Source organism: Balaenoptera acutorostrata, chromosome 16 (assembly GCF_949987535.1).
Source record: "Balaenoptera acutorostrata chromosome 16, mBalAcu1.1, whole genome shotgun sequence".
NCBI lineage: Eukaryota > Metazoa > Chordata > Mammalia > Artiodactyla > Balaenopteridae > Balaenoptera > Balaenoptera acutorostrata.
In genome coordinates this window covers 438,275-459,462 of record NC_080079.1, presented here as the reverse complement: position 1 = coordinate 459,462, position 21,188 = coordinate 438,275, and the positions used below count along the sequence as shown (strand labels likewise).

The 21,188-nt window shown below is 54.3% G+C and overlaps 1 protein-coding gene across 3 annotated transcripts in view; it reads left to right on the top strand.

The window, feature by feature from the left end:
• Nucleotides 1–653: 653 nt before the first annotated feature.
• The window catches only part of KNDC1 (kinase non-catalytic C-lobe domain containing 1), a 57,371-nt gene continuing 36,836 nt past the window's right edge, over nt 654–21,188 (top strand). For all 3 annotated transcript variants that reach the window (XM_057531602.1, XM_057531603.1, XM_057531604.1), the window contains exons 1-3: nt 654–920; nt 7,048–7,246; nt 7,521–7,579. In XM_057531602.1, coding sequence (XP_057387585.1) covers nt 819–920; nt 7,048–7,246; nt 7,521–7,579 — 360 coding nt within the window. In that variant the 5' untranslated portion in view covers nt 654–818. The remainder of the gene's footprint in view (nt 921–7,047; nt 7,247–7,520; nt 7,580–21,188) is intronic.

Genomic DNA, 21,188 nt, shown 5'->3' with positions numbered 1-21,188 from the left:
GGCCAGACCCCAACCGCTCAGACGGGTCTTCTCCCTGGTCTCTACCCCACCCCGCCCCCTGCCCGGCCCCCCCAGCCCTGCCTGGCCCTCCTGGGCACCTCTGCAGCCGCCCCTCCCCCCCTCCCCGCGTGGACTGCGGCAGCCCCGCCCTCTGCCGGCGGGGGCAGGGAGCGAGGGGGACCGGGTGGAGGGTGGACCACCCGCCCGGCACTCTTCGCGGGCTGGGCCGCGGCCCTCCATCCGTGTGCCCACAGACCCTGCGGCTGCCTGCGACGCGCCGCTCAGGAACACCGGCCACAAGGCTGGCCCCGCCCCCAAATGGTGCCAACCGCGCACAGGCCTCCACCCCGCCCCCCCCCCCGTGCATCCCCCAGGAAAGCGGCCAACGTCCCCGAGGGACAAAGTCCCCAGAACGCCCTCGGAGGCCCCAGTCGCCCCCAGTTGCCCGGCAAAGTGAGCACGGCCTTCCGACTGCCCCGACCCCCAGTTCTGCACCCAGGTGTCCCCACGCCCCTCCCCGCTCTGGTGACACTGCGGCAGCGCGCGGGCGGGGCGCGGCGGGGGCGGGGCCGGCGGGGGCCGCGGTGGGCGGTGCGGGGGGCGTTGCCATGGCGGCCGTGCGCGCGTAGCCATCCCGGCTCGCAGAGCCCGAGCCTGTGCGCGGAGCCGGAGGCCGGGGCGCCAAGGCCGCTGGAGGGGCGAGGCCAGGCGGGGGGCGCCGGCCCCGCGTAGATCTCGGGCGGCGGGTGCGTCTCCGGCCGGAGCGCGGCGGCTCAGGCAGTGACCGAGAGTGCGGCGCCGCCGGCGGCGCGCGGAGGATGCAGGCCATGGACCCGGCTGCGGCGGATTTTTACGAGGAGGACGGCAAAGACTTAGACTTCTACGACTTCGAGCCGCTCCCCACTCTGCCGGAGGACGAGGTGAGCCCCGACGCGCGCTGGGACCCCCACCGTTCCCCACGGAGGGGTTCGCGGAGAGTCCCCAGGCCCCCTGCCCCGGGCCAGGTCCTGGCAGCAGGGGAATCCTAAAGCCGTTCTCACCACCAGCACCAGCCTTTAACGTTTCCCCCAGAGGGGACAGGACCGTGGGATGCCACCTGGGACAGCAGCGGGTGGGCTGTCCCTGAAGAAGTTGGCGCCCTGCGGGGGTGGGCTCCGGATTACAGATGCGGGCGGGGGGGGGGCGATGAGCGTGGGGGGCGCTTAGCGGCAGGGCCCGAGCACTGTCTGTGTTCCTCCTTGCGGAGGCCCTAGGAGGTCAATGGAAGGCTTCGGGCAGCAGAGCCCAGTCAGGCCAGACTGTTCAGGAGCTGGGGGCCCCCATGACTGAGGGCTGATTCCTGCTCATAGAGGACAAAAGTGGCCTTCAGTCAGGAGCCCAAGTCCTGAGCCCCCAGCCAGGGTGCAGAGGTGCCAGGGTCTCTGTCACATGGGGCTCTGGCCATTAACTGGGCCAGTTTGCCCGCGACTCTGTCAGAGACGCCTCCCCACCCGCCTGGGTTTGTCCCTGTAGCCCTGGCTTCCCCGTAGTGCCCCACAGACTGTGGGTTGGGGTCAAATGAATAAACTCCGTGGCCCTTGAACAAGCCAGTCCCCGCCACACGAGAGGTGGCCCCCAGAGGACACAGCTGCTCCCAAGAAGACCCTCTAGTCTCCCAAGGCTGGGGGTCTGTGCAGAGGCCCTCCCAGTCCCTGGCAGGTACAGGCGCCCGTCCGTGGGGTCTGCTGGCGCTGTGCGCCCTTAACAGAGCGCTGTTGCAATGCTGCCCTCTAAATGACAAGACCCTCCACGTGCCCATCTGGCCAGGCCCGCCAGCGAAGCAGACCTGGCCAGCCCCTCCTGGGCTAGAGGGGGTTCATAACAGCTGAAGCTGCGGTCCCCAGGTCCCTCGCCCTCAGCTGGACCCTGCCCACTTCCCCAGCAGAGCTGGTTCTAAGGACAGAGGGGCTCATGCCCTAGAAGCAGTCCTTCTGGAGGCAGAGTCTGTTGAGGAGGCTGCTGAGGCAGTGCCCGGGGGGTGGTGCTGCCTCTCCTCCCCCCCCCCCACCCCCCCACCGTGGCCTGGATTCGGCGAGAGAGAAGGCTGCGGAGAGGAGAGGCAAGGGAATAAATAACCCTGTGGATATCTCCATGGCTGTGATGGAGCAAGAAAGGGTGCTCCCAGCCCTCAGCCTTCGAACACTCCCCCCGGAAGGATGCATTTCTAGAGTGTCTGTTGGAAGACTCACTTCCCCCCGAATCACTCTCCAAGGCAGGCGCAGAATGTGGTTCTCCACGTGGGGCCTTTCTGCACTGGCTGCCCCACACTTCCAGGGCCTCTCCGTGCCTGGCACACTGAGCCGGTGACTGATGCCAAATGAACAGGAGAGGCAGAGCCGGGATTTGGACGCAAAGCCTCAATCCCGAGCCCATCGTCCGTCCTGCGGCCGTGCCCTGAGGCCTGCTCCTGGTAACAGTGTCCCCAGCGCCCCTCGGGGTTGGAGCAGCCCCCAGCTGTGCACAGTGCGTGGGGCCGGGGGTCCCCGTCATCGTGTGGCCGTCACCTCCAGGTGAAGCGGGATGCCACCTTTGTAGTAGCAGCCAGCCGGGAAGTTCGGGGCTCCTCAGACTTCTCGCACCCTCCCTGGAGAGAGAGGCACTGCCTTCGGGTGTGTTCTCGTGAAACAGGAGGAATGTCCCTGCTTCCTGCACGCACTGGGTGTGGTTGGTGTTGAAGGTTTTAAGTCCCCGCCAGGGACGTGTGGCTGCCTGGCACAGCGTCGTGTAGTCAGGTTGTACCCGAAAAGCCATCCTGCGTGAGAGGAAGGAGGGCCGTGCTGGAGGAGCCCCCGGAGGGAACCGTGGCCAAGGACAGCGGGCAGCTTCCAGGGAGGGACGGTGGGTGCCAGACCCAGGACTGTACAAGCCACATGAGACACAGGCATTTGCTGGTTATACAGCTAATTATATCAACTGACCACAGTGAGCTCAGGAAATAGAACCCTGTGGACCCCACCCCGCAGGAGCCCCTGGAACGTCCGTGCCCTGTTGTGACCCCAGAGAAAATCCAAATTGCTGGTGGACATATGAGAAAATGTTTGACTTCACTATAATCAGGCAACACAAAATACACCCACTGCGAAAACCTTCCCACAAGCGCCAGGTTGGCGAGAACCAGAAAGCTGGACAGTGGCCCGAGTTGGCGGGGAGCGGGTGGTAGCGGCCCTGCCTCTCTGCCAGGGTGTAGGGGGGATGGAGTGGACCAGCCTCTTTGGAAAACAGTTTGGCATCCAATAGTGGAGTGGGGATGCCTGCACTTGTGTCCCAGCAACTTCAGTCCGGGCACCTGCCCCAGAGACACATGACCCACGGGCGACGCATGAGCTCGAGAACTCGGGGCCGGAGACCACCCGGGGGGCGTGCTGAGGGGACCGGCACCGCCCAGCGAGGTCCTGGAGGTCACAGCCCGCCCGGTCCCTGGCCACCTGCAGGCAGCACCACTGCATCGGTACAAGCGAAGGCCGGGGTGCGGATCAGGCAGAGCAGCTGCAGATCAGGCAGACCCCAGGCCATCGGGAGGCAGGCAGTGCCACTGGCCTTCAGGGGCCTTCGGGGGGCAGGGCGTCTCCCAGTCCCCAGACTCCCCCAAGGGGTAAGGAGTGTTCTTATCCCTCCTGAGTCCAGCGGGGCATCTCCCCAGCGTCTGTGGGCCGGGAGCTGGGCTGGGCCTGGGGATCTGAAAGCAGATGGGGAGCATTTGAAATATGCAGAATGTCCCATGGGTCCTGTGGCCCCCACGTGGCCCTGGCTCGCAGTCTGCGTCTGCGGGGCAGAAGCTCCTGCACGGCCGGCGTGTTGCCGTCACTGGACAGCGGCCCGCGGCAGGAAGCCAGCACTGCCCTCTAGGACCCAGACTGGTGACGGGCTGCCCTGGGAAGCCGCGTCCTCTTGCCTCCCAAGCCCCCTTCCCAGCCAGGATGGGGGTTGAGTCTATGCCCACACAATTGCAAGGGGGGCCCTCTTTCCTGCCCTGGGTGGTCTCCCCCTCAGATCTCCCCCCCAGAGCCCACCCAGGCAGCACCTTGCTGGGCAGTAGTGAGGGGTGAGGGGTGAGCTCCAGTAGGCTTTCTGGGTCTGCCCGGAAGGCTGGCTCTGTACTCAGGAGATGGAGCTGGCCGGCAATGACCAGCTCAGGCCATGTGGGCAGTGGCAGGAGGGAAGTCTCCCCGTGCCTGCAGCAGCCCCTGGTGGGTGCCCGGAGGCGAGGCTGGAGCACAGGCATCTGGAGGAGCCTCGCTGGCTCTTCTGTTCGTAGCACGTCACCCCGCGCGCACATACACACACACACACAAACGTCTGTCTCGGCCCGTGAAGCCCCTGCCGGCCTCCAGGCACCGTCCCCTTGAGTGCGGATCGGGGCCTCATGGCGTGAGGCTCAGGGCCCATGGGGTAATGAGCTGCCCCTCTGGGAAGAGCACAGGCTCCCATCTATCAGGGCTGGAATTTGGGGGCGGGTGGTGGACTGAGGGGCCCTAAATGGCCAACACCTGCTTCCCGGTCTCTCCCTGTCCTTGTCTTTGGCCCATCAGCCGAGGCGGCCCAGCACCCCCGCCTGCCCTACTTGGGCCGTGGATTCAGGCAAGGAAGGGTCATTCTTGCTGCCTGGGCCAGAGCAGGATGGACCAGAGGGGCGGGCTGCGGGTCCCAGAGGGAGGTGACCGTGGGCGCAGTGTCCGGGATCCCTCGTCACGTGGCAAGACCTGCCCTGGGTGTGTCGGGGGCCTGCAGCGTCCCTCGGTGCTGTCCTGGAACTTGCGTCAGCTGAATCCCGCCTTCCCGTTGTAACAGTGGGGTTTCGGAGGGGCTAAGACCAGTGAGTGGAGGCCTCAGCCCCACGGAAGCAGTGACTCAGGACCCATGGAAGTCACCCCACAGAGTCGCGCAGAGAATCCCCCCAGCAGGTGCTCCCCCAGTAGGTGCTCGCCATGAATGGGTGCAGGTCTCCAGCTTCCCCGAGGAGTTTCCACCTCACCAGGGCATCTTTCCGCGGGGCAGGGGCAGCAGAGGCCTGGGCTCCCATCTCCTGGCAGCACATCTGTCACAGCTGCGTGCCAACAGGCAGTGGAGAGTCAGCGAGGCCACTGTAGTGGGACTGGCTCACACTCACCCTCCTAAATAACCAAGCCCACGGGGTCCTTGGGCTGTTGACGGTGCAGGCCTGTGTGTGTACGCGTGCATGTGTGTGCGTGTGTGCACACAGTGCCCAGGTGTCTCTCTAACCAGGCCTCGCGGGCATCCTGGGGGGCCTCGGGCTCTCCTGAGTCGTGAGGGGTCCTGGGTGTGGCAGAGAGGCCCCCAGGTGGAGCCAAATCAGCAAGACCTTTGATCAGCGAACCCGGGGAACACAGCCGGGAGGCCTGGAAGCTGAGATTTCTGGTCCACGAGCCTCTCTGCCGCCCCAGTCTAATCGCGTGCTCTGCTTTTTGCTATGCCCCGTCCACCCCCCTCCCAGGGTCAGTACAATAAGGGAGCCCAGCAAGGGGCTCTCTGCTCTCAGAGCTGCCTTTTCCTCCTCCATCTTAACCACCACCCCCCAACAGGAAGAGCTGGGAGGGCCCAGGAGGATGTCATTGAGCCCCTCCCTGAACTGAGAAGGAACAGGCGTGGGATGAGCCCAGTCACACGGGCAGACCTGCCGCGTCCCTCTCCTGCAGCCCCCCCCGCCGCCCTGCACACCGCACGCTGCTTGGCCAGACACACACGCAGCGGCTGCTTGTGCTGCTGCTTGCTTTCTTGGTTTAAACCCTTCATCTTTGCTGTGGTCAAGGGACCCCGTGCAGTACAGGAGGGAGAAGTTCAAGGGCAGGAGATGGTAGGCTCCTTTTAGGACCCGGCAGCTTAGCTACACGTGAGAACATCCTGTGTGCTGGGAGGATGGAGCAAGGAGGCTGGAGGGAGAGCTAGGTGGGGGGGCGGAAGCCGGGGCACCTCTCTTCTGTACCACCCCCAACTCACCCCGACCCTCCACCCCCAACTCACCCTGACTCTCCACCCTGCCCTCTGAGTCTGGGTGTCCAGGACCTTTCCTGACCCTCCGGCCTGCTCCCCCAGGCCCCAGCTCCCAGCCTGGCTCCCTCAGTCCCCCTCCTCTCCTTAGGCTGGTGGTGCGTGAACACACAAATACACGGAGCTAACCAGGGCGTCAAACAATGGGCCAGAAAAGGGCTGTGAGGTACAGGGTGTCTGATGTGTGAGCCTGTGTATTGTGTGCACCCGTTGATGAATGTGTGTGTGCATGTGTGACTTGAGTGAACACATGTGGGCACGTGTGTGGATGTGTGGGTTTTGCGTGCCTGTGCATCGAAGTTAGTAAGTAAATGTGTGAGAGCTGTGTGCCTGTTGGCGTGGGTCCGTCTGTGCACACACGCAGGACAGATTGTGTTAGCACGCCCTGTGCGCACTCGTGTGTGTGTGTGTGAGTGTGGGTGGCACGACCACAGCTGAGTCAGACCTGGAGGCGGAGCCCGCTGGGTGGGCGGCCTCGGAGTCTAGCTGTGCGGGGGCCACGTGACGCTGTCCGGCAGCTCTGCAGCCGGGGGGTCGTGGGCGTGTTCTCGCGTGCCCCGTGACTGTCGTGGGCTCACGTCGCGTTTGCCGGGCTGGCGGCTCCCCGCGCACGGCTGTGCCTTCGTGGCGAAGCTCCGTCTTCCCTCACTCCTGCGTCCGCTCACCTGCTCACGGCCTGAAAAGGTGAGGCTTCCCGCGTGCCCCCCGAGGTCTGTGTGCTGAGCCCGTGGGCCGGGGGCCGCACGGTCCGGGACGAAGGGCAGACTGGGCAAACGCCTCTACAGCAGCAGCTGACGGTGCAGCAAACGCTCTGCGGCTCTGACGTCCGGGAACCGTGCGATGTCGTCTGGTTGCCGAAAACCTCGTTCCCGACATAGAACGAACCGTCGCGGCGTGGCATCTGCTTCCGGGAGTCGTCTGGACGTTGGGGGCCGCGGGGCCCTGTCCCCAGACGCGCCGCCACTTGCAGGCGCCCGCAGCTCAGCGCAGGCCTTCTTGCAGGAGAACGTGTCCCTGGCCGACATCCTCTCCCTGCGGGACCGCGGCCTCAGCGAGCAGGAGGCCTGGGCCGTGTGCCTGGAGTGCAGCCGGTCCATGAGGAGCGTCGCCCACTCGGCCCTCTTCCAGACCCTGTGCATCACGCCCGACACCCTGGCCTTCAACACCAGCGGCAACGTGTGCTTCATGGAGCAACTCAGCGGTGAGGCCTGGGCCGGCGCCCGCGGGGAACGGGAGCGCAGAGCGGCCCAAGGGGACGCGGGCCTGCCCTGGGCCGATGGTCCCGGAGCCGGGTTTCCGTGGTCACCTGCTGGTACCTCTGCCCCCCCCCACCGTTGTGGGGCTCGGGACGCACTGGTGCTCACAGCTCCCCGTCCCGGGAGAGCCTGGAAGCCTGTCTTCCCCAGTGACCCAGGTCGGGGGTAGTGGGAAGGGAGGGTCGCCGTGTGACCCGGCGCCTTCTCTTCCCTTCCCAGACGACCCCGAGGGAGCCTTTGTCCCCCCGGAGTTCGACGTGACTGGGAACACCTTTGAGGTAAGTGGCAGCAGGTGGCCAGTGCCCGGCACCCCCGACCGTCACCTGGCGGCAGTGAGCGCCTGCGGTCGGCACCCCGGGGGCTTCGGGGGGCACTCCCACCTCTGTGCCCTCGGGTCCCCAGCGACTTGGCTGCAGCGACAGCCTGTGTCTGGCCGCGTGCTCCTCGCTACAGCGCGTAGCGTGTTGCCCGAGTGCGATTTACTATGTTTAAGGTGTGAAAAGCGCCTGAAATTACCGAGGGCGACTGACGGGGGTCGCAGCCCTCTGAGGGACGGGCAGGGGCGGCTCGCGGCCCCGGAGAATCACCCACGAGAGTGAGGGACAGCCACGCCCAGGACACAGGCAGCGGAGGCCACCGAGGCCTCCGGGGCCCCCCGGGCGCCCCCAGTGCAGCGAGGTGGGCAGGGGACCTAGAGGAGGGAGGGGCCCCCTCGTGCTGCTTCCACTTTCTAGAAAGAGTCTCCTGCCGCGTCTTAGCTTCTGGAACTTCCTTTTATGTGGTTTCCCGAGACTCCTCCGCACCGGGTGTCGTGTCCTTCGTGGGGGGAGGCCTGGTGGGGTCCGTGCTGCGCCGCGTGGCCTCCGTGTGTCCAGCGAGAGCTCCCAGCGGGGCGGCGGGGTCGCTTGCAGAGCAGGGCAGCGCTTTCCTACGGGGCTGCCTGAGGTGCGCTCCCACCAGCGCCCAGGGACCCCTCACCCGCTCCCGCGGGATCGGTTCCGCCGGGATCGCCAGGGGTTGCGTTCCTGTCGGTCAGGACAGTGGGCTTGCAGGTGGTGGGGTGGGGACCCCCTCTGTGGGAGAGCCCATTTCTATCCAGTTGCTCAGCTTTTCTCCCTGTATTTTCGTCCATTTTGTCAGGGCTGCAAATGCCATGTCCACCGTGTGTCTCACTTCCTTGAAGGCAGCGGTTCTCAAACTTTTTGGTTCTTGGAACCCTTTACACTCCTAAAAATCACTGGGTGCCCAAAGAGCTTTGTTTGTGTGGGTTATATCTGCCAGTACTCACTGTATTACAGGTTAAAACGGAGAAATGCGTAAAAAGTCTACCTATTAATTCATTCAATGACAACCGTAAACCCGTTGCATGTTAGCACATATAACATATTTTCATGAGAAATAACAATATTCCCCTCCAAAAAAAACAGTGAGGAGAGTGGCATCGCTTTACACGTTTGTAAATCTCTTGAATGCCCGGCTCAGCGGAGGCCTGGGTTCTCACGGCCGCCTCTGCGTCCAGTCTGCTGTGACAGCACAGGCCCGCGGCCCCGGCAGCCTCCGCGGCCTGTTGCTGGGACATTGTTTAGCCTCTGGAACCACGCTTTGAGAAAAGCTGCCTGAAGGCATCCTCTGATGGAAAAAGAAGTTTCTCATTTCTAATATAGTCAGATTATTGTTTTCTTTCACTGTGTTCTTTTGTGCCTTAAGAAACCTTGCCAGCCTCAAGATCCAACAGATATTTACTGACATTTTCTACCAAGAGTTCTAAAGTTTTATTCTTCACATTTAGTCCGCCTGAGGCTGACTTTTTAAAAATATTTATTTATTTATTTGGCTGTGCCAGGTCTTTAGTTGCGGCAGGTCTTTTAGTTGCAGAATCTTTAGTTGCAGCATGTGGGATCTAGTTCCCTAACCAGGGATCGAATCAAACCCGGGCCCCCGGCGTTGGGAGCGTGGAGTCTTAACCACTGGGCCTGCAGGGCAGTCCCGAGGTTGATTTGTTATGTATGTGAGTCAAGGATCCAAGTTCATTTTTTTTATATGGATAACCGTTGCTCCCAGCTGTTTGTTGGCTGGCCCCGGTACACGCCACCTAAGCCATGTACACCCCAGTTCCGGACAAAGATGGGTCTGCTTCCCGGGCCTCTGCCCTGGTCCATGGGGGTCTGCCCACCCCTGCACTAGAGCTGCATTTATTGGCCCCAGCTCCGCCACGAGCCCAGCATCTCACAGCGAACGTGCCCGGTCCCTGTTCTTTTCAGAAGCGTTGTGACTATTCTTAACTCTTTATTCTTCCACATAAATTTTAGAATTAGTATCAAGTTCCAGGAAAAGCTCTGTTGGCACTTTGACTAGAATGGCTCTGAATGTATAGATAAGTTTGGGGAGAATTCTTACCCCTATAGTATGTTATACATGTTATACCTCTCCATTTATTTAGCTCTAATTTACTGTCTCAGTAACATTTTAAAACCTTTATTGTAAGTTTTACTTGGATATCCTTTACTAGTTTATTCTCAGGAATGAGATATTTTCTGATTCTATTCTAAATGGGTGGTCATCTTTCTAATCACATTTTTTTGCTCTTTGGGGCAAGTCTACAGAAATGCAGTTCGCTTTAACATCTTCCTCTCACATCAGCCATCTTGGTAAATTCTTTTATTATTTCTGATAACTTATAGAGTCTTTTAGTTTTTCTGTTTAACTGATCAAATCACCAGCAGAAGGCGGCAGGCAGTGTTGATCCCGCCGTCCAAAGGCTTGGTGCCAGGTTGCCCTTCCAAGTGTCCTGAGTGGGCCTGGAGCAGCGGTGTGACGGGGTCAGTGATTTCTCCACGATCCTAAGAGAGCTCTTCCTGCCTCCCCACCCTGGATGACATTTGCAGCGGCCCCCTGAGGTCCCCACTGTGCCAGAGGGATGGAGTTGTATCAGGAAATGCTTCTGCATGCTTTGAAATGATCATTAAGATGTTAATATCTCCCTTTTTTATTTTCTAGCATTAAATCAACCTTTCCTACTTAGAGAAACCTAAACTGGCTGTGTCCTATTTTTTCTTTACACCGTTGCATTTGATTGACTGATGCCTGCTTTGGGTCTCTGTGTGTTTTTCTCGCGTGAACTGGTAGTTTTCCATTCTGCTGATGTTTTTGACTCGTGTGAGGCATCAGGACTATCCTGGCTCTATGTAAATGCCCCCACTTCTTTTGCCGTGTAATAGTTTATGTAAGAATGGGATGGTCTGTTCCTTCAAAGTCTGGTCAAACTTACTTATGAAGCCATCTGTTTCCTTGGAGCAAAGATTTTTAATTGCTGCTCTATTTTTAATAATTACAGGATTTATCTGTTTTGTATTTCTTATTGAGTCAGCTTCTTGGTAAACCATATGTTTCTAAAAATTTACCCACTGTTACCTGTGTTTTTAAAGTTGCAGGTGAGGTCCTTTCTGAATCACTGCATCATCGTAGGTGCCCTCTTCCACTCCTTGGATAATTTATTTGTACTTTCTCTTGCCAGCCTTGCCGAGTGGGGGGCGGGTTATATATTTTCTTAGTTTTGTCGACAGAAATAATCAATAACAATTCATAATAGGAAAGGAAAGAGTGTTATGTGAGCCAAACTGAGGACTATAGCCTGAGAGACACAGATTCAAGAAGCACTTGAATCATGTTCCCCAGGCTACAAAATGGGGAAGGCTTATAAAGGCAAAATCCACAAAATTCCTTAAGTTGTTTGTCAGGAATTAGGATTGGAGCTGCAAGAAGTAAGGGTGCTGGTTAAGCATGATTGGTCGGGGTCTGAAATGGTAGCATAGTTACAAGGAGAGACTTGAGACCGAAGGTTGTGGGTGGCAGCTGCTGGCAGATACTGTTTTGAGAACGGCCGGTGGTGTCATTGAGTCCGGTAGAGGGCTGAATTCAAGTTCTCAGGGATGCAGGAATGTGTCTGAAACCACACCCACAGCAGCCACCCGGCTCCATCCTGGATGCCTGAACCACAGTTACTCCGTTTTGATTTTTAAATGCATCCTTTTCTTTAATGGTTAAAGCAGTTGTACCGTGTGTGTTCAGCAGGCCTTAAGACAGGCTGCTCTAGATGAATGGATAAAGAAGATGTGATACATATGCATATGTGATATATAGCCTTAAGACAGGCTGCTCTAGATGAATGGATAAAGAAGATGTGATACATATGCATATGTGATATATATATATATGTGATACACACACACACACACACACACATACATACACATAAAATGGAATACTACTCAGCCATAAAAAAGAATAAAGTAATGTCCTTTGCAGCAACATGGATGGACCTAGAGATGATCATGCTAAATGAAGTACACCAGAAAGAGAAAGAAAATACTATATGATATCACTTATATGTGGAATCTAAAACATGACACGAATGGACTTTACAAAACAGAAACAGACACACAGACATAGAAAACAGACTTGTGGTTGCCAAGGGGGAGGCGGGTGAGGGAGGGGTGAGGGAGGGGTGGGTTGGGTTTGGGATTAACAGATGCAAACTATTATATACAGGATGGATAAACAACAAGGTCCTGCTGTAGAGCACAGGGAACTATATGCAATATCCTGTGATAAACCATCATGAAAAGAATATGAAAGAGAAGATACATATGTATAACTGAGTCCCTTTGCTGTACAGCAGAAATTAACACAACACTGTAAATCAGCTGTACTTCAATAAAATAAAATTTTTTAAAAAGACAGGCTGCATGTGAGTGCAGCTAACATGGCAGCAGTGAGTGCACAATGATTTGCCCCCAGAAGGACTTGCCGGGTCTCCTCTCTGCACCCGTCAAGTCCACCACCTTCCAGAAGCCTTCCCTACCACTGGATCCCGTGGGGATTTCTCACCTCTCTGATGTCCTGTAGCCCTGATCTCCTTAGCAGCCCTTCGTGTAGTGAGTGCTGAGTGAATGTCAGTAATGAGTGTAATTATTGTTATTAATATTATTAAATGACTGTTATTCCCTTTGCCCTCCTGGAGCTCAGGGACAGGTATCTTAAAAAAAAAAAAAAAAAAAAAAAAAAGACGGGCTGTTCTGACCAGCACAAAGTTCAAGCCAAATCACATACGAGCCAGAGTGACTTCCCCAAACCTCCATACATGAAAGTTTCTTCCATCAGCTTTTCACAGAGCCCACCTTGTATGGTGTGAGGTCTCCTGTCCCGTCTTGGTTTCTTCTTCTCCATCAATTCTGCTCTTATGTTTCAGTCTCTTTCTTCTTGTCTCTTTCTTCTTGTACTTGTTTCGAGTTTAGTGAGTTTTCCTAACTTGAGTTGGACACGGAGTTCATCAGTCTGAGCTTTTCTTCTTTCCTAATATTAGGGTCAACACCTAAAGCTAAGAATTTTCCTCCGAACACGAGTTTTGCCACACGGCATATGCGGTATCATTCACTTCTAGGTGTTTCTTTATTCTGTTAAAAAAAGACTTTTTGATGTGGACCATTTTTAAAGTCTTTATTGAATTTGTTACAATATTGCTTCTGTTTTATGTTTTGGTTTTTTGGCTGCGAGGCATGTGGGATCTTAGCTCCCAACCAGGGATCAAACCCGTACCTGCTGTGTTGAAAGGCGAAGTCTTAACCACTGGACCGCCGGGGAAGTCCCTCTAGGTGTTTCTTTATTTCCATTGGGATTTCTTCTGAAAGAATGGGTTGGGTTTTTCTTATTTTTTATTGTGATACAGGCAGACCTCACTTTACTGCACTTCACTTTATTGTGCTTTGCAGATACTGCATTTTTTACAAACTGAAGGTTTGTGGCCTCCCTGCACTGAGCAGCTCTGTCGGTGCTATTTTCCCAGCTGCATTTGTCCACTTTGTGTCTCTGTCACATTTGGGGAATTTTCACAATATTTCAAGCTTTATAATTACTATTATTAGATTCGTTGTGGTTATCTGTGATCAGTGATCGTTACCGTTGCTATTGTAATTGTTCCCCGGCACAGTTTACCGACAGATGCAGCGTGTGTTCTGACTTCTCCACTGACCGCCCTTCCCGGTCCCTCTCCTTGGCCTCTCTGATCCTTGAGACACAACAGTATTGAAGTTAGGCCAGTTAATAACCCTGGAATGGCCTCTAAGTGTTCAGGTGAAAGGCAGAGCCACAGGTCCCTCCCCGCGCGTTGGGCCATTCGGGTCTTCTGTCGCTTTGTCGCTTTTCCTTTTTTGCCGAGTTGTCTGCTCCGTACTCTGAGGTGTAGACGGCGCTGTACCCCTCCCTTTGCAGAGAAAGCGAGCCCAGCAACGGAAGGGAGCCGCCATCCGCTCTCCAAGTGACAGAGCTCCCTGGGTGGAGGGGCTTTCCCGGGGCAGGGACCCCACCTGCTGCAGGGTGTAGGGTCAGGCAGGCCCACGACAGGGAGGGAGGAGTGATGCGGGCCACGCTCGGGGAAGGGAGAGACTTCCTTTTCAAGGCTTCCTGTCCCCGGAATCTTCCTATCATGACAAGTTTTCTTCTCTGAGTCGCCGTAATTCCCAGCGGGTGGTTGGTGACTTTCCCTGTTGCTCCTCCCATGGGGCAAGCAGGTCCTTCTCGCCTCACACCTGTGTCAGCGTGGGCGCCGGTGCCCCGATCCCGGTGTTGGCACCGCCCATGATCCTGGGTCCCCGCTCTGTGCTCAGATGGCAGCAGAGCAGGTGGGATCCTGCCTCATGGGCCGTGGTCCACAGGGGGACGGACTTGATGCGAGTAGGGTTCGCGGGATCACCACTAGGGGGGCTTCCAAGACAGGAATTAGAGGTGGAAAGATCTCGAGGGCCAAAGACGCTGGTGTTGGCCAGTGTGTAGTGGACAGTGTCATCTGACAGCCGATGAGAAGTTTGTTTGCTGAGTTATTTTCAGACTAAAAGAGATGGATGGATGGATGAAGGTGGACAGAGGCAGAAAGATATAGATACGGATACAAAGAAAAGCAGGAAGGAAGGGAGGGAGGGAGGAAAAATAAATGTGGGTGGCGGATGGAGAGGGGGTGGACAGATGGATGGATGGATGCATGTGTGGGAGGGTAGACGGGTACCAGTGTCCCTGGAGGGGACAACAGGGTGTGGAGGGCAGGAGCAGATACCCTGGTGCAGAGCCAGGTCTCACCCTCAGGGCTGTGACTTGCTGGGGGCCTCACTGCTGCGGCCTGGCCTGCAGGTCGGGGCTCGTAGGGTCTGCCTTTCCTTCCACCCCCAGCACCCAGCAGGGCTCCCAAACCAAGGCGTCTGCCTGAGTCTGTGCAGCAGCTTGACCTACGTTTGGCCCCTTCAGGAAGCCCTGGGTGCTGGCTCTGCGGGGACCCAGGTGGAGGCCCTGGGTGCGGAGGGCGAGGTCAGCGTGTGAGGTGGGGACCAGGGCGGGGGTGCCAGTGTCTCCCGTGAGAGGAGGCCCGGCCTCGTGCACAGGGAGAGCGGACAGGCTCTGGGCCGTCAGGGTGGACACCAGCCGTGTTCACAGGGCCCCGAGCGGGCAGCTGGACACCCTCCTCAGCAGGCTGGCGTTGTCTGTAGGTGACGAGGTTGTGGGCCTGAGAGCTCAGGGGCTTCAGTGGAAAACGATAGAATAAAAGACTGCAGAGGTCAGCGGAAGGCAAGATACATCCCCCAAAGTACGTAGCTTTCCTTTGTGTTGGTAGTTACCAGTTCGAGAGGAAATGGAAAAAGTCCCACTTATAATAGCCACGACCACAGAAAGCCCGGGCGTGAACATGGCAGGAAGGGTTGAAAGTGCACAGCAAACCACTTTTCTAAAGATGAAAAAACAAGGCACGAGAAAATGAGGACACGGACCCTGTCCCTACACGAAGTATTTTTTCCAGCTTTACTGCGACAAAGCTGACATTTAATGTTGTGTAAGGTCAAGGCCTACGGCCTAATGATTTGATACACTTAACATATTTCAAAGCTATTTCCCCATAGGGTTAGTTAACACCTAACACCTCCACCACTAATTACCGTTCTTTTTGTGGTGAGAACATTTAAGGTCCACTCTCTTAGGAACTCTGAAGTGTACAGCACAGTATTGTTGACTGTAGCCACCATGCTGTGCATTAGACGCCAAGAACCTGTTCGTCTTACAACTGGAAGTTTGTGCCCTTCGACCAGTGTCTCCTCATTCCCCGCCCCCCACAGGCCCCTGGCAACCTCCATTCTACTCTCTGTTTCTATGAGTTCAATTTTTTAGATTCTACATATAAGTGAGATCATACAGTATGTCTTTCTCTGTCTGACTTGTTTCACTTAGCATAATGCCCTCAACGACCATCTTTCTTTCCTGCGGCAGAATAATATTCCATTGTGTATATAGACCACATTTTCTTTATCCATTCACCCAAAGACACTTAGATTGTTTCCATGTCTTGGCTTTTGTGAATAATGCTGCAGTGAACATGGGGGTGCAGATATCTCTTGGAGAGCCTGATTTCATTTCCTTTGGATATACACACAGAAGTGGGATTGCTGGATCATATGGAGGTTCTATTTTTAATTTTTTGAGGAACCTCCACGTTGTTTTCCACAGTGACTGCAACAATTTACATTCCCACCAACAGTGCACAAGGGTCCCCTTTTCTCCACATTCTCACCAACACTTGTTATCTCTTGTCTTTTTGATAACAACCATTCTAACAGGTGTGAGATGATATCTCATTTTGATTTTGATTTGCATTTCCCTGATGATTAGTGATGTTGAGCATCTTTTCATGTACCAGTTAGTTATTTGTATGTCTTCCTGGGAAAATGTCTATTCAGTTCCTCTGCCCATTTTTTTAAAATAGCATCTTTTTTAAAAAAATTATTTATTTATTTATTTGGCTGTGCTGGGTCTTAGTTGCGGCACGCGGGATCTTTAGTTGCAGCATGCGGGATCTTTTAGTTGTGGCATGCGAACTCTTAGTTGCGGCACGTAGGATCTAGTTCCCTACCATTGGGAGCATGGAGTCTTAGCCACTGGGCCACCAGGGAAATCTCCCTCTGCCCATTTTTTAATCAGATTATTTTGTTGCTCTTGAGTTGTGTGAGTTCTTTATCTACTTCGGGTATTAACCCCCTATGAGGTAAATGGTTTGCAAATATTTTCTCCCATAGGTTACCTTTTCATGTTGTTAATTGTTTCTTTTGCTATGCAGAAGCTTTTTTTTTTTTTAAAGGATTTTCTTATTTATTTATTTATTTATTTACTTATTTTTGGCTGTGTTGGGTCTTCGGTTCGTGCGAGGGCTTTCTCCAGTTGCGGCAAGCGGGGGCCACTCTTCATCGCGGTGCGGGGACCACTCTTCATCGCGGTGCGCGGGCCTTTCTCTATCGCGGCCCCTCCCGTCGCGGGGCACAGGCTCCAGACGCGCAGGCTCAGCAATTGTGGCTCACGGGCCCAGCTGCTCCGTGGCATGTGGGATCTTCCCAGACCAGGGCTCGAACCCGTGTCCCCTGCATTAGCAGGCAGATTCTCAACCACTGCGCCACCAGGGAAGCCCCTGCAGAAGCTTTTTAGTTTGATGTAGTTCCATTTATTTGTTTTTTCTTTTGGTGCTTGTGCTTGTGGTGTTATATCCAAAAAAATCATTGCCAAGACCAATGTCAGGGAGCTTTCCCCCTATGTTTTCTTCTATGATTTCTATGGTTTTCAGGTCTTATGTTTAATTCTTTAATCCATTATGAGTTAGTTTTTGTGTGCGGTGTAAGATACAGGTCCAGTTTCATTCTTTTGCATGTGGCTGTCCAGTTTTCCCAATATCACTTATTGTAGAGACTGCCCTTTCCCAGTAAGGGTTCTTTGCTCCCTTGTCAAATACTAGTTGACTGTATATGCGTGGTTTTATTTCTGGGCTCTCTATTCTGTTCCATGTGATGGTTTTTATGCCAGTACCATACTGGTTTGATTACTAGAGCTGTGTAATACACACACCAGGAAGTGTGATGCCTCCATCTTTGTTCTTTCTCAGGATTGCTTTGGCTATTTGCAGCCTTTTGTGGTTCCATGCAAACTTTTGGGGTTTTTTTTTCTATTTCTATGAAAATGCCATAGGAATATTGATAGAAATTGCATTCAGTCTATAGATGGCTTTGGGTAGGATGGACATTTTAACAATATTAATTCTTCTGATCCATGAACACAGGATATCATTCCATTTATTTGTGTCTTCAACTTCTTTCATCAAAGTCTTATTCTTTGCAATGTACAGATCTTTAACCTGCTTGGTTATATTTATTCCAAAATATTTTATTGTTTTTTCTAAATATTCTATTGTTTTTGATGCTATTGCAAGTGTGATTACTTTCTTTATTTCTTTTTTAGATATTTCATTGTTAGTATATAGAAATGTAACTGATTTATGCATGCTGATTTTGTATCTTGAAATTTTACTGAATTTGTTGTTACTAAAAGATTTTTGGTGGCATCTAAGATTTTCTATATATAAGATCATATCATGTGCAAATAGAGACAATTTTATTTCTTCCCTTCTAGTTTGGTTGCCTTTTATTTCTTTTTCTTGCCTAATTGCTCTGGCTAGAACTTCCAGTGTGTTGGAAAGGAATGATGAGAGTGGGCATCCTTGTCTTGTTCTGAACTTAAAGGAAAAGATTTCAACCTTTCACCATTGAGTATGATGTTAGCTGTGAGCTTGTAATATGTAGCCTTTGTTATGTTGAGGTACATCCCTTCTATACCCAGTTCATTGAGAGTTTTTACCATGAAAGGATGCTGAATTTTGCCAAGTGCTTTTTTCTGCTTCTATTGAGATGATCATATGATTTTTGTGTTTTATTCTATTAATATGGTGATTCACATTTACTGATTTGTGTATATTGACCCATTTTTGCATCTTAGGGACAAATCCCCCTTGACCATGGTATATGATCCTTTTAATGTACTTTTGAATTTAGTTTGCTAATATTTTGTTGAGGATTTTTACATCTATATTCATCAGGGATATTGTCTATAGTTTTCTTGTACTGTTCTTAGCTGGCTTTGATGTCAGGGTAATGCTGGCCTCATAAAATGAGTTTGGGAGTGTTCCGTCTTCTTCAATTTTTTGGAAGAATTTGAGAAGGATTGGTATTAATTCTTTAAATACATGTTAGTAGAATTCACCAGTGAAATCATCTAGTCCTGGGCTTTTCCTTGTTGGGAGGTTTTTGATTACTGATTCGATCTCCTTACTAGTAATAGTTTGTTCAGATTATCTATTTCTTCGTGATTCAGTCTTGGTAGGTTGTAGGTTTCTAGGAATTCATCCATTTTTTTCTAGGCTATCCAATTTGTTGGCATGTAAATAGTGGTCTCTTATGATCCTTTGTGTTTCTGTGGTATCAGGTGTAATGTCTCATCCCTCATTTCTGATTTTATTTATTTGAGTCCTCTCTTTTTTTCCCTAGTTAGTCTAGCTAAAGGGTCCACAGCCAGGACAGAGGTTTGTCTGCCTCTCACCTGATACACAGCTGGGCAAGACTCCTGCCAGGTCCCTTGGCATATGTTGCTGGATCCCACAGCTCCCACAAAGGAAATTTTGTCCACAGATGGATGCCAAATTGTTGTTGAGGGGGATACAATCTAGGGACAGCCATCTTGCTGACATCCAAGTATTTCATCTTGTATGACGTTGGTCCTTCCCAAATACTGCAATGTCAGTGGTGTTACAATAAAATTCCAGTGTTTTGGGGTTTTTTTTTTTAATGGGAATGGGGGAACCTATATATATATTTTTTAAACCTGACAAATGTGAAAATAGTCAAACATTTTTGGGGAAAAAATGGAGGGCAATTTGTCCACCAGGTATGAAAATGCACTCTGGGGAATTCCCTGGCAATCCAGTGGTTAGGACTTGGCACTTTCACTTCGATCCCAAGTTGGGGAACTAAGATCCCACAAGCCACATGGCTGAGCAAAAAAAAAAAAAAAGAAAGAAAGAAAATGCACTCTGAAGCTACCATAATTAAAATAGCGCAGTAGCGTAGTCTGGACAGAGGGAGAGACACAGAGTGAGAGGAGGGGAGGCCAGCCAGAGCCTGGAGCCCTGGGGAGCTGAGGGCAGCAGGACGAGGGTTCAGGGCAGACAGAGGGTGGGCTCTTCTTTAACAGTGTGGGAGGTGGAGGTGGCTCTCCATCAGGAAGGAGACAAAACTGGATCCCTGCAGCATGCCAGCTCAAAGATACAACCCACAGGGATTAGAGCTAGATGCTTTAAAATTATAAAAGTATTGGAAAAAGCAGAAGTAAGCTGTTTTTATTGTCTTGGGCTAGGGAAGGTCCTCTTAAGAAGCCAATAAAAAAATTATCCAATTTCACAAATTAAACATTAGAATTTTTGAATGTCAAAAGACACATGAAAAAGTTGAAACATAAGTGACAACATACGTGTGACAGACCAGGGATCAGCCCCTTCATGTGCCACGGGTGCACTCAAAACAGGCAACAGCTCGGCGGACAAATTAGCAAAGTCCATGAATGGGCAGAAAGAGGAAAATTTAAAACAGCGAATAGAGATGAACAGATGCTTGGTCTCGTTCACGGTCACAGAAATGCAGGTTAGCACGAGACACTGAGCTTGGGGAAGCTGCAGAGGCCGCGAGCTGGAAGGGGGAGGGGTTTGACCCCCCCCCCCACGCGCACAGACACACGCACAGACACACGCACACGGCTGGGCCGGTCACTCACGAGGGGAGCTCCTCAGCAGCTCCGAAAACTGCCAATGGAACGGACGTCGCCCAGGTTGGTCCCCCACTCGCGGGGCCTGAGCCTTCCTGGACATACTGTGGATGCACAAAGACGTTCACGTGAGGATGGCCGCTGCAGCGCTGGTCACAACAGCAAAACGCGGGAACTGCCCTGAGTGGCGAGGGGTGGACCCCCACGTGCCCAGCTCCTGAGAGAGACGCTGGCAGGGAGGTGGGTCAGGAGGGCGCGTCTCAGCCAGGTGGCCAGTGGAAACCAGACGGCCCAAGAACAGCAGCAAGAGCCGGTGGTCCCAGACCTCCCCACAGACTGGGAAGGTGGGGTCTGAGGGTCATGTGAGGAGGCCAGGCAAGACGTCCCTGACAGGTCACGAGGCTGCCCAGGGAGAGGGCCAGGACCCCACCACTCAGCCATGCTGAGTCTGGCCCTGGCTAGGTGTTGACCCCGGACCGGCGTGGGCCCGGGGCTGGAGGTGGGGGACTCACTGTTTGGGGTGGGGGGAGCACTGGGGCAGGGAGGTGGGGAGAGCCGGCCTCTGGGGGCCCGGCCTCTACTCCGGAGCTGTGTGACCCACCTCTCTCGAGCCACACAGCCCAGGGCCCTCACAGCTCCTCCTGGCCCAGCTGTGTGGCCCCGGGCAGGTTCCTGAACCTCTCTGGTCTCAGCGTCCTGGCAGTGAAGCGGGGATGATGAGGCCCCATGTGCGCGGTCCTGGGACGAGGCGAGAAGGCCAGGTGGTGCTGGAGGACACCTGGCCACGGGGATCGGCAGGGTCCGAGGGCCGAGGCCTTCCCTGTGAGCCTGCCCCAGTGGGCATGGGGAGAAGAGCCCCACGCACACAGGGGAAAACCCTGACTGCCAGACTGCAAGAAACCTGCCTTTCCTCCTCCTCAAATCGGTTTTTGAAGCATACACCTGAAAAAGAAAAGGCTGGCCCTTTGAAGACAGGGCAGGTGCCAGGCGAGGGCCTGTGCGGGGAGGTGGGCTGGGGCTGGTGCGGCGGGGCCGGCACAGACCGCAGGCCCGAGAGCACAGGGGCGGCTCGGGGCCGCGGGGATCGCCGCGCTGGGGGCAGGGGAGGCGGCCCTGTAAGGAGCAGGTGCTCCTGGCCCCGAGGGGCGGCGGCCGCCTGGGGACGTGCCGCCTCGGGAGGCCGCGAGGCCCTGCCCCGCGCCCAGCCGGCTCTCTGGTGCC